Raw genomic sequence first — 13,232 nt, forward strand, 5'->3', positions numbered from 1 at the left:
AAACGTTTGAGCCAACAGAGCATTAAAAAGTAGAATTTCTCCAAAAGACTCTTTTCTAAATATAGTACTGGGAGAATAGAGACAGGAATCCTGATCCAAGACTCATCCATTTCACCGTCAGCCTGCAAATCTCTCTTGCTAACGGCATCATCCATGAATTTACCTAAAGGTCGTTTCTTAGCTGCCATGCTTTCAGCTTACGCTGCCCGTTGGGGTGGGTGGTGAGAGCGGCAGATAGAGGGAGAGAAGATATGACTACAGAAACACTGGCCCAGGTTAAAGAGGGCAAGCTCAAGGAAGAGCACGGAATCTATTACATCTAGTAGAAAGAATTGGGTAGGAGCCTCCAGCCCTACGTCAAGTGGCTTGTCTTTGAATTTACTTCCATGGCACATGCATGTATTCAGTGCCTTCTCTGTCCCAAGAGCCATACTAAGTACCAGGAAGTCCATGAGGTACCAGAATTTCCACTCTACAGTGAGACACAGACTATGTCTGCAATGGCCATAAGACCCAGGGATCTTGAACCAACAGAGAGGCCAGGGTCCCCTCAGAAGGCAGTGCTGAGGCCAGAGCAAAAGGAGAGAGTCTCAGGCCGACCTGAGCTCCTCTGTCTACGCACGGTTTTAACCCTGGGCAGGCCCGAGTTCAACCCAGGCTTGGCCACCTCCCAGCTGGATGACACCCAGCAAGCCTGGGACCTCTGTTTCTTCATCCTGAGAAGAAGGTAGTGATAGCTAATTCCCAGGGCTATTATGAAAAATAACCATGGTAAGACAGGTAAGCATTCTAGCACAATGCCTGACACGTGATAGATATTCTATGCATATGATTCTTTCCTCTCTGACCCCACACAACCACCCCAGGGACACCCAGAGGCTGATCACAGTAGTTAAGAGGACAGGTTCTGAAGGCAGGCAGCCTGGACTAAAATACTCGTTCTCCCATTTATTAGCTGTGTGACCACGGGCAAGTTACTTAACCTCTCTGTGCCTCAGTTCCCTCATCTGTAAAATGGACATAATAAGTAACCCCCTCATCAAAGAGTTGTGAGAATTTTAACGGAATGAATGTATTAAAAGGTAAGCTGAGGCATATGTAAAATTTTCTTTTTTTTTAATTTTTTTTTAACGTTTATTTATTTTTGAGACAGAGAGAGACAGAGCATGAACAGGGGAGGGGCAGAAAGAGAGGGAGACACAGAATCTGAAACAGGCTCCAGGCTCTGAGCGGTCAGCACAGAGCCCGACGCGAGGCTCGAACTCACGGACCGCAAGATCACGACCTGAGCCGAAGTCGGACGCTTAACCGACGAAGCCACCCAGGCGCCCCAAAATTTTCAAGTGTCTATTTGAGCAAACATCAACTCCAGTCAGGCATCGCCAGACTGAAAGTAGTCAACCAACAAGAGCTAGGGGAAGGCCTTTTATAGAGCAGACGTGGAAGCAAAGTAAGGAAATTATTTGATAGGCTATAGCTTAAGCACTTGCCTCATTTGGGAAAGGCTACTTGGGCTGTTTGCGACTGATGGTTTTTAAAGCTCACTTTTTCAGATCCCAGTACATTCACAGTCGAGTCTAGCTTAGGTTTCGGTTTGCTGACACGGGCTACCAGCCATTAGAGCCACTGGAGTCTAGTGCCCTCCTTGTTTAATTGCTTTGAGAAATCTAACAGCACATAGATAATAAAGTGCACACTTGCGTAGGGCTCCAGCCACTCCCCAGGTCGTAGTTCATTCAATTCACACAACCCTGTGAGCGACGCATTCGTCTTTCCCATTTTCCAGATGAGGGAACTGGGAGGTCCGGATGTTAAAGAAGCTTCCCAGGCTCACCCAGCCAGCAGGTGGCCAAGCAGGGACTCAAACACAAGAAGTCCCCTTCCATAATCTGGTCTAGGTCACTAGGTTGCTCTTATGAGGCTAATTAGTGTTACCTGTTGTTACTGGGTGTTGAGACATCAGGAGGATAGGCTGGAAATTCTAAAATGTTCCATACTGTCTTCTGCCCTCCTCTTCCCCATCCCCAACCCCCGCCTCTTGTCTTCGACCGACATTCACAACACAGTTTTTATAAACTTAGGGTTTGATGTTATCTAAGATCTCCACTCTAATCAAATTTAGGTTCAATGTGATAGTTAGACTTAATTAGAGTCAAATTCCTCTTTTATTTTGGTTTTTATCTTAATCACCCCTTTTATCCACTGGTCCAGAAGCCTGTAATTTCACACATAGGCCCTCAGAGATGCCGTATTGTACACTCAGGACCATGAGACAAGCAGAGTTTGTTGTCACACGTATTCACTGCCAGAGAACTTTTCACTCTGAAACAGTTGAGCCGAGACAGCACAGGAAAAAGAAATGCAATTCCTCCAAAAGACAACAGCGGAATGCTACGCTTTCCGTGCAAAGCTCTCCACTGAGAAGAGTGCGTGTGTGCAGGTCCAAACGTGAGAAGCGTTTCAGAAACCAGCGACAAGGTGGGAAGCGCCCAACAGTGTGGGACCATCTCAGTTCCCTAGACGCCAAGGAGCAAGAGGCAAACCACAGAATGTTAGAGCTTGGAGGACTCTCAAAGAGCATCTAATCCAGTTCTTTGCAAACTCTTTTAAAGTGCAGATTCTTTTGTTCAAATGAAATCTTACCCTGGAGATTTATATAAAAGCTGAGGTGCCCTTACTGAATCAGGGAGGAGAGGTCTAGAGCCCTGACCCACTGGGCTCCCATCCCCCCCATCCCCAGCAGCACTTCTGGGGGCTCCCTGGAACCCCTGGGGTTTCCCGGGAATTGTCTGAATGAATTTGAACATCGCTATTCCCATCGAAACTCCTCCTTTTACCATGGGAGGAAATGAAGCCCAGAGAAGCTGCCCGACTTGCCTGAGGTTACACAGCAAGTCGGTGGCCTTATCTTCCTTCAACAGTTTTTCCATGACATCCTGAGCCCTCCAATGAATGGCCTTTTGTTTCTCCACACTGTATGTGTGTGTGTATTTGTGTGTTTGTACCCGTGCCCAGAGTTCCCAAGAAAACCTAACGAACCAGTCTCTGCTTTCACTTCAAAGATTGGAGTCTGCAGTTTGGACACAGTGGCTTGGCTATGCAACAGAGCTAGAAGCACAGTGCAGAAAAGGCATAGCATTATAAATGTCATCCCATAGGCCACCGGGGACACTGTATTTCACAGCCTAAATTAGGTCGAGTTTCCGCTCCGGAGGGGAAGTACTACAAAGTGGGTAGTTCTCACTGCAACACCAGGGAGCTGGCAGGCGAGTCAGGCCCCCAGCCTGGTAGCAGCCGACACCTGACTGGGCCATTAAACCTCTTTCTCCATCTACCCGATTGGGCCACTAAACCTCTGTCTATAAGTGGGGGAGGGGAAAGGGAGAAAGCCACCACATGGCTCACTGCATTTGGAGATGGTAGAAGTTAAATAAGTTCATGTGTCTGATGGTTTTGAGAGAGAAGGTAGAAGGAGGTCCCCACATCGGTCTACAAGCGGGCTAATGCCTTCATCGTGTTGCAAGGCATAAGGTTGGAGGAAATGGTGGAGAGAAGGGGGGGTTCTAATTGATGTGCTTTGTCAAGGAAAATAAGTCACAAGGGTCTTACTCAGTGCTTCCCCTGCATTGCCTCATGTGACCCCCAGCAGCCCAGTGGGTAGGTATTGTTGTTTGCATTAGAGCCACTTATTATCTAGCTAGTTAAGTTATTCAAGGTGACACAGCTAGAAAACGATGAACCTAGAATTTGAATCCCAAACCATCTAGCTGCAAAGCCTGTGTTCTTAACCACTGCCCCATCCTGCCCTTGCTCTTTGCCACATGGGGGGGGGGGGGGGGGGAGGGGGCGCGTGGGGGTTAGGGAGAATGACGTGGTATACGTAAGTGCAGGACTCCGCCAGCCCAGAAGGGAGGCGGCAGAGACAGATACCGGGGCTGAGTTTCAGAGTTTCCCCTCCAGCTTGCATGAACGAGAATTCCCAGCAAATGCACTGCACGTTCCCCACAAAGCTCCCAGCGGCAAGAATTCTCAGCTTGTTTACTGAGTCCCCTGGAAAGGGGGGGAGGGAGGGTGGGGGCGGGTAGTGAGCTGGGCACAAAAACAGGATAAAGGTAAACTTTCTGCATGTGAGAACCATTCCCCCCCTCCAAGGAGCCGTGTCACACTGTATGTCACCGTCATCAAAGGGGCTGTGCGTAAACCTGAAAAACCAAACGGACCTGTCTGTAGGTGTTACTTATATCACAAGGCTACAGGTGCCTTTATTTCCACTGTATGCTGGTGCTGGGAGCGCCTGCCTTCTCTTGCCTTGAAAGCCTCCTCTTTGGACCTAGTCACCGCTGTCCTCACGTAAGCACCTTTTCTTTGCTCTTTTGGAAGAATTATAAGGGGTGTCAGGGCTTAGAGGCTCGGGCCGGGGCCTGAGACCATTCATCTTGTCTCCAGCTCCACATTGCCAGCCCCCCTTGCCAGTTCCATCAGTCACAATGCCTCCTGGGAAACGTTTGACTGGGATTTAAATGCTTGCCCGAGAGGGTCGGTTTTGCCTCCTCAGGCTGTGTAACCACCCCCTTCCTAGGCACCCCCACGCGCTCCGGATCGCTTGACCAAACCAAGGGCAACTGGTAGAGAATATGTACAGGCACTCAATTCTCTACCCTTTCCTAAAGCTGTCTTTAGGAAGGGAAGCTAGATTTCGCACTGAAAAATATTCGGCTTCAAGGAGAGCCTACCATCCCCCTTACTAAACTTCTTTCGCCACTGGCCTGCTCGTGCCTCCCCCTTGATACAGAGAAGAGAGCTCCCTTATTACGGTTTGGGCATTTTTCAGGAATGTGTCTGTACATGATAGCTTAAAAGAAACCCGTTTTGCCCTCTCCTCCCACCTCAGTATATAGACCGCTTCCAGAAAAGCAATGCTTAGGGTTTTTCCACTGTATTCTCAGACCTTTTCAAAGACTCTGCCCTGTGTGTGGGGTTCGTGTGCATTTGCCCCCTGCTGGCAGCCACTGGTAGCACATGCCCCCTTCTCCACCTGAAGCCGGGGGCCCTGCGTTTGGACGAACTTATGAATTTTACAAACTGGAAAGGATGTCCGAGGTCATAAAGTACAACCTCTTCATTTTACAGATGAGGAAACTGAGGCCTAGAAAAATAAAGGGATTTAGGGAGACAGCTTCGTGTTTTAGACTAAAGGCCCAGGGAGAGGGGTTGTTTGCTCCTGAGTGAAAGCTTAATTCTTTGTCCTCATGTTGTCTCTAAGAATGTTTTTCGTAACACAAGGTCTTCTAGGCAGGCACTTTCACAGCTACCTCTCGGTTGCCTTTTTTTCTCAGAAGTCACCATAATAGCAATCTTTTAGATATATTGGCGACAGATGATTTTCCCCCCTCTGGCGCAGGAATAAGTGTATTATGGCCACACCCCTGCATATATTATCTGATTTTATTCAATTCTCGGGACATAATGAGGATTGGGTGTTAAAATTCCATTGAAAAAATTTTTTTAATGTTTATTTATTTTTGAGAGAGAGAGCGCACGCACATGAGTGGGGGAGGAGCAGGGAGAGGGGGAGACACAGAATCTGAAGCAGGCTTCAGGCTCCGAGCTGTCAGCACAGAGCCCAAGCGAGGGACTCAAACTCACGAATCCCGAGATCATGACCTGAGCCAAAGTCAGACGCTTAAGCCATTGAGCCACCCAGACAACCCTAAAATCCCATTTTAAAGGTAAGGCACTTTAAAGATGAGTTCAGAGAAGGGCATGGGTTTTTCTATAGTGCACCTTGTATGAGACAAAAATAAAGAATTTTGACAGGCTGGGTAGTAAGAAATGTGGCCTATGTTCCTCGTCCTTGTGGGTGGCAAAGAGAGAATTAACCCCCAGAGGATTCAATCCAAAGCCGATGAGCTTTGGATTGGAACCCACAGTAAACCGTGGGGCTTACCTTTTGCGGGTCTCTGCCACACCTTCGGGAAAACAACTAAGAACAAACTAGCAAGCTCCTTAAACAAGCTAGAGGAAAATGAGGAGTCACTTGTCAAGACAAGAGCAAGTCTGTTCTCGCAGTTGCTCTGTTTTCTCCTAAAACAACTAACTATTCAAGCACCCCAATTATTTAACAGCAAGTGTCAAAATAGTCCACTGAGTTTTCCTCCATGTGTTCCTTCTTAGAAAGGTCCAAAGCATGGGAAATTGACCATGCCTTGCCCCCAGGGCTCGGGACCTGGGGGACACTTAGGTGTCGCCGAGGCTTTGAAGGAGGAAAAACATCTTCGTCCCAACGAGACTGCCCAGGTGGTGGGATCAGGGAAGGCCCTTCTTGCCCCCCACCCCCCACCCTTTCCATGGTTTCCACCTTCATGGCCTTGTTCTGCCTGGTGATGTTTTGGTGCATAAACAGCCAATGTGTAGATGCTTAATTGGGTGGATTTTTGGTCACATGCCCAGAGTAAAGTTGATGATCTCTGCCAGGGTCAGGAAGGAATTTTCCTCCTCTGGCAAACTGGCCAAGCCTGGGTGGTTTGCTCCTTCCTCTCTCTCTGGAAGGCTGAGCAGAGGTGCCTGTTTGCTCAGGGGATGGGCACCACACCTGTGATTGCTGCCTCTGACTCCTGTGGGGGCAGGAAGCCCACAGGACTGTCCCTCTGACTGTGCGGACCGTCCCTGTGCATATTTGGTGAGTGAGCCGGCTCTCAGAAGGGTTAGAAAGCCAGTAGAGGCATCAAGGATCTGAGCTTCCCTGCTATCACTGTCTCATTCCAAAAGGTACCTGTGGCCAGCCTTTCTCGTGCATGGAAGGGAACCCACCTGATTCCCTCCCTTTGTGTGGACTGTGCTTGAGCCTTTCCTACTTACTAGGCAGCTACAAAGGTAGTCGTGGGGGAAACTGATTCCAAAAGCTGTGGGTGTGTTGACGGGCAGTGAGTGAGGGTCCAAAGTGCTTAAGGGGTCTGGCTAGCCCAGGCAAAGAATATCTAGAGCCCACTGCTAAAAGTAGCGGACATAGGAGGGAAGGGAGAATAGGAAACTGGGGGAACTTGGCAGAGCTGAAAGTTTAATCTCCATTTGTATTGGTTGGATTTTACTCCAACTTAGCGAGCTTGCTTGACCACGGTATCCAGTATCACCAACATGTATGGGTACGTGTGTGCGGGCACATGTCTGGATGTGAAGGTCCATTCAGGTGGGTGCCTGCAGAAAATCATGGGGCCAGGGCACATCTCAGAGCCCCTCTCATTGGTGGGTTCATTTAGTGAATGAAGAATGGAGACACAAGAGGCAAAATCATGGCCCCCAGTCCCGTGTTCTTTCCATGATGACAAACCAGCCAGCACCTCAAAAAACAAAACTCCTGTGGCTAGAACAGGAGGCCCAGGACCCTCCTTGGATCTCCCCTCTTGTCCTGTGGCTGACTCCAGGTCTAACCCAGGGCTTCTCAACCATGTTTTCATTGTCGTCCCCACTAAGGAGGCTTTATAGATAATGTTTTCATAGTCATTACTACTGCATTATCACCCCCCCCCATAGATACCGTTTATGTTTATGTGTATCATTTATGTACCGTGGCCCTTCAGAGGACCATGAGACATAATAATGTCTAAGATTTATTTTGACCCCCAAGAACCAATGTTTCCCCTCGGGGGTCAAGGTCACCCCCATTGGGAACACACGGTCAAACTTCAAGCCTGGGCCTACCTATTGCTGGAACTCAATGTACTGGTTGAGAAATGGGGCTTCAAATAGCGGTTCTTTTCCCCCCTACCCTCACCCTGTTCCACCTACGTGAAAGAAATCCTAAGAGGTAAAATGTTCAATTATTGCAAGGACTTTCGAGGGCCTAGGAAGCTAGGCCACTGGGTACCAACTAGTCATTATTCCTGAACTCTCACGCCTTAGCGTATGCTGACTAAGTGGCCAGAGTCTTTTGTGGAAAGACCAGGGTTAATGAATGATACCCCCTCCTACTGTAAGAGCAAAAAAATAGAAATTTTTTTTAAATTTGACACTTTCATAAAAAAAAAACATTTTTCCAAGAAGCAAGAAATAATTACAGAAAAAAAAATAGCCCGTGGTACACCTGAGAGCCCTTTAAGAAAACTTAATGGATATAATTTGTCATAGAAGGGATTACCAAAGGGAATCGGATCTGATGCTGCGTACAGCAGTAGAGAAATTGCAGGGCAAGTAAGTAGGTTGGTATTAAATGGAAAAGAAACCCTCAAAGGGGGTAAATATCCTACTGATGTAAAATATTCCTGATTTTTTATGATCAAATTCAATTTACCAAATGACTTTTGAGGTGTAAGTGAAGAAGTGCTCACTCCTGCTGTTGTGGGTTTTGATCTGGAAAATTTCTAATTGATGGGGAAGACCTGGGACAGTTTTCTATTTTCTTCCATATAAAGGACACCTCTCCTTTCTGCAAACCTCCCCATGAAGGTCATGTCAAAGGTCCACCATCTTCTTCCTCGGTTTTCTGAGACTTTACCTTCAGCCGTCACTTAGGGGAGCTTTTCTGAGGTGGCGTCCAGAATGCAGAAGGGGCTTTGGGCTCCAGCGGCCCTTAGCTCCCTCATAGCTCCCGCCCCCATCCCATTTCATCCTACCCCCAGCTCAGGATATAAAAGCAGCCAATCCGTGGGAAAATCAGAGTCCAAACTCAGGCAGCCTTGACCTCTGTTTGCTATGGCTCCCAGGGGGAGATCCATGAGCATGATAACCCACCAAGCAGATTAACCCTTTCTGGGCATCAGAAAAGAGGCTTCCCAGTGAGGTCTGGTGATTCTCTAATAATGGCCCATAAAGGGTGCCAGAGCGTGAGAATTTGTACTCGGCTATTTCTCTGTCCTCTGTTAATATCCAAATGTTCGTGCACATTTGATGACGATAATGATGGTAGATCTTCAAGAACCCCCAAAGAATCGGCCTTTGATTCTGGAATCACACAATCCCTGCCCTTCTTAGTACTGAGGTCCATTTGATAGGTAAGTGTGTTAGGGGTGTGTCTATAGGCAGATGTGACTGTGAGTGTTTCTAGAAAAGAAAGCAGATGGGCCAAAATTCGGAAACCTTAAGCACTCTCTACAACACAATGTTGACACCCATTGACCTTGAGCAAGATACACAAAGTCCCTGGGCCTTAATTGTCTCCACTGTACAATGATGGGGTAAAAGGAAAGATTGGACTAATTCTGGACTTTTGAACATGTGGCATTCACACCACTTACGATACGAGAGCTAGATCTGATCAGAGGTAGGAAAACTTGTACTTAAAGGGCCAGGTAGTTAGTATTTTAGGATATACAGGCCAAAAGGCAAAATCAATTGTATTAGGTAGGTACTTATATAACCATTTACTATGTAACTCTTTACAACTGTAAAATCATTTTTAGCTGTGGACCATTCAAAAATAGGTGGTGGCCTGGAATGGGCTTTGAAGTTGTAGTTCGCTAACCTCTGATTTAGGTGTTGCATGGGCCAACAGTTTTTATTTAAATGTCTTTGTTTTTATGCATGTTAAAAGGATACCGACTTTCCATTTATCATGGCGATACCAAGTTTTCCTTTTAAATAAGCTTATTTAAAAGGAAATAAACAAGCCTATAAGTAAACAAAAAAGGAGTTGATTTTTTTAGCGGATTAAGTAAATTATCGGGATGGTAGGCAAATGACTAAAGTTTGTGAAACATGGGGCTAGATGGTTAATAAGCTCCTGGCCATCTGAAAATTCTTACGCTCAATGTCCCAAGACCTGGCATCCAGTCTTTGTTCTGACGCTTACCTACCAGCTGTGTGATCTTGAGCTGCTGGGTCCCCTTTGCAAAGTGGGAACAGAAGCACCCTACCTCGTCAACATTATTGTGATAATCAGAAAAGAGAAGTCAGGCAAACAGATTTTTCTAACCCACCAAACATGAATTCTTGTTTTTTTCCCCTAAAATGTGGGAATATGGGAAGCAGCAAACTTGACAGATGAGACCAGCATGGGCAAGAATGCACACGAGTGAGGGCCCCCAGCCCATTCCCCCTTTCCAGCCTTGACCAGACGCCTTCTCCCAAATCTCCCTCCTCGCCAGTGTGGGCAGGAAGTACAGCTCTGTGATTAGGACCATGACTTCTTAAATGGGCAAACCCAAATTCCACCACCTGCCAGACAGGTGGTTTGGGGTATGTTACCTGAAATCTTAGAGCATCCGTCTGCATCACTCACACAGAACCACTAGCAGGATCTGAATCTGTCTCAGAGTGTTTGTCCCGAGGAGACCCTGAATAATGAATATAAAGGAGTAAAATGCTCAGCACAGAGCCCAACAGGTAGTAAGTGTATGTTCCGATTACCACAGGTCCTCACTCCCTTAACCAAAACCCCGAGGCTAGATGCGCTGCAGAGTTCAGAATCCTTCAGGTATTAGGAAGGTTTTCCAGTGTATATACTGTAGAATACAGAATATTCCTTCTAGGAATCATAGGAACCATGTGTGTTGTATGTATCATATGAATATTCATCAAGTAGAATAAGTAAAACTATAACTATAGTTATATGTGTTTATATACGTATAATATGTCACTTATATACATATACATGTATACGTATATTTAGTAGACGTTTTCTATGCCTGTATACAGACGTATGGATATAATATATACACAGCCGTACATAAAACTGTTTAACATTAATTTAGAACTGTTTGGCAGGGGGGGAGCTTTTCTGCTGGAAAATAAGTTTGCACCAAACACACACACGTACTTTCAATTTCAGAGCTTTTGGATTTCAGGATTGTAGGTAAGGGTTTGTGGGTATATTAACGTATAGCAATTATTGTCCAACTTTCAGAAGCAGATCGTTACACAGTATAAGCCAGAGTTCAGGGGTCAGATGTGAGCCGGTAGGAAAAGTAGAGAAAAAAGCAGTATTACATCACAAGAGCCTCTATCTTAAAACCCGAGCTTTGCCACTTACTGGCCATGTTACGTGGGCAACTGTTTTTCAACCCCTCTGCCTATGTTTTCTCATATACACACCGGGGATAGATGTACAAACCTCACGGGATGTGCAAGGATTGAATAACGTCATTGTGGCAAGCACTTAGAGGGGTGCCTGGTTCCTAGGAGGCCACATGTTTGTTATTAAAAACCAAGCGTGGGGCCACCTGGGTGGCTCAGTCAGTTAAGCGTCCGACTTCAGCTCAGGTCATGATCTCACAGTTCATGGGTTCGAGCCCCGTGTCAGGCTCTGTGCTGACAGCTCGGAGCCTGGAGCCTGCTTCGGATTCAGTCTCCCACTCTCTCTGCCCCTCCCCCATTTGCATTCTGTCTCTCTCTCTCAAAAATAAATAAGCACAAAAAAAAATTTTTTTTTTAATTTTAAAAAACAAGTGTGCCCAGCTGGGGGCTCCTGCAGCGTGGCCCTTGTCTGCCTCCTCACAGTCCTCTCCTGCCGTTGCAGGGTGATGTTGGACTCAGTGACACACAGTACCTTCCTGCCCAACACGTCCTTCTGCGACCCCCTGATGTCGTGGACTGATCTGTTCAGCAATGAAGAGTATTATCCTGCCTTTGAGCATCAGACAGGTGCGTACATCCAGAGAAGCCCATCTGAGCTGGGAGAACTGGGGCAGGAGGTGGTGCTGGCCTCCAGGAGGCGGCAAGGCCATGCTGGGGGCCTGAAAATGCCAGCGCTCACCAGTGTGCAGGGCAGAGGACTGGAGGAGGTCTGGGCGGCAGGAAGGACAGCTTCTGCAGAGAGGAAAGCACTGGAATCTTCACCCAAACTCCTCCCAGCTCTGTGGCCTTGGGGGGCTCCACTAACTTCTTCAAGCCTCATTTTTGCTAGCAGATGATAATGCCAATTTCTTGGAGTTATTATATTTAAACAATGGTAGTGGAAAGAAACTCTTAGCCCAGAGCCTAGTAGACTGTTATTGCTTGGTCATTATGGTTTTAGCTAACATTTGCTGAGTACTAGCATTGTTTCAGGCCCTGCACCAAGCACCCACCCCATCCTTATAGAAGACCTAAGAGAAACAAACAATTATGATTTCCATTTTATGGATGAAGAAACTGAGGCACAGAGAGGTTAAGTGAGTTGTACGAAGTCTTACGGTTGGTTAAGCTTCACACGAGTTGACTTGAGCACCTGTACCCTTAACACTCCTACATGGTCATCTTACAAATGATATTACCATGTGGTTATTGATATTAATATTGCTGGCTTTCTCTGAGCTTCTATTTCTTTATCCCTAAAGATGATGAGAAACTCTCTGAGGATTAAAGGAGCCAAACTGCGTAAAATATGTAGCTTTGCACAAAGCAAATGTTCAGTAAACACGAATCCCTGCACTGACCCCCAGGCCTCCCTTCCCCCGCCTCATCCTCTCTTGGCTGGTCTTGTCCACCTAAAAAGGAAGCATGGGGCCTTATGCAAATCTGCCAAAGGGAAGCCAGCTGAGCTTTGCCCCAGAATCTTTCTGAGGGCCTCTGTCCCCAGGTGCTCGGGTGACTGCACATCACAGCAAACCTGGCAGACGGCTATCGCAGCAGGTGCACACCCTGAGGCTGGTGATGCGAGTCCTAATCAAGCTGTCAGTCCTCGCGGGGCCTTAACCCTGTGCATCCCAGCTTGGCGTGGTCCACACTCAGTGGCAGGAAGCAGGTGGGTCCATCAGAGGCCATGCCTCTGAGGATGCTGCAAAATGTCCCCCACTGGAAGGAAGCCCCTGCCTCCAGGCCGGGGGCCAGGGCCACACAGACAGACTTGAGGCACTCACCTCCATAATCCAGTCCTGCACGGGCTCCCAACACCAACCCATGCATACACGCATGCACATGATGTCTCTCACTCTGTCTGAAGGGTCCTGAGTCAGCCAGATACATATTGCAATTCTCCTTAAGGCCTAGAAGCACCTCGTTTCCTGAATTTGAAGGAAGAAAGTGAAGGCTTACCTGTCCGCCTCATCTCCCCATATGCCCCATGATGGCAGGACCCAGAGAGAAGGTCCTTCCCTCCACCCATGCATGACCCAGACCTGCCATCCTGGGAGCCCCCTCTCCCTGCCTTCTCTGCCAGGTGGCAGCTGGGTGGCAGTGGGAGGAGATGACCTCAGCTGCCTGCCCCGGGGAAGTGTTGCAGGCATTGGAACAGTTTCCGGGGTCATCAAGAGCTGAGGCTTTGGAGCCAGGCATCCTAACTGTGAAGTCTGGCTTTGATATTTAATAACTGTGCCGTCGTA

The 13,232-nt window shown here is 47.5% G+C and overlaps 1 protein-coding gene across 2 annotated transcripts in view; it reads left to right on the forward strand.

Moving 5' to 3' along the window:
* The first annotated feature begins 4,251 nt into the window (after positions 1–4,251).
* Positions 4,252–13,232, forward strand: part of ELF5 (E74 like ETS transcription factor 5) — a 33,746-nt gene continuing 24,765 nt past the window's right edge. Inside the window, exons 1-2 of one of the 2 annotated variants that reach the window (XM_060606325.3) lie at positions 4,252–4,350; positions 11,450–11,574. In XM_060606325.3, coding sequence (XP_060462308.1) covers positions 11,454–11,574 — 121 coding nt within the window. In that variant the 5' untranslated portion in view covers positions 4,252–4,350; positions 11,450–11,453. Of the gene's footprint in view, positions 4,351–6,539; positions 6,680–11,449; positions 11,575–13,232 lie in introns of those variants that run through there. The other variant, XM_081790287.1, reaches the window with a different exon arrangement.

The sequence above is a fragment of the Panthera onca genome, chromosome D1, assembly GCF_046562875.1.
Source record: "Panthera onca isolate mPanOnc1 chromosome D1, mPanOnc1 haplotype 2, whole genome shotgun sequence".
Lineage (NCBI taxonomy): Eukaryota > Metazoa > Chordata > Mammalia > Carnivora > Felidae > Panthera > Panthera onca.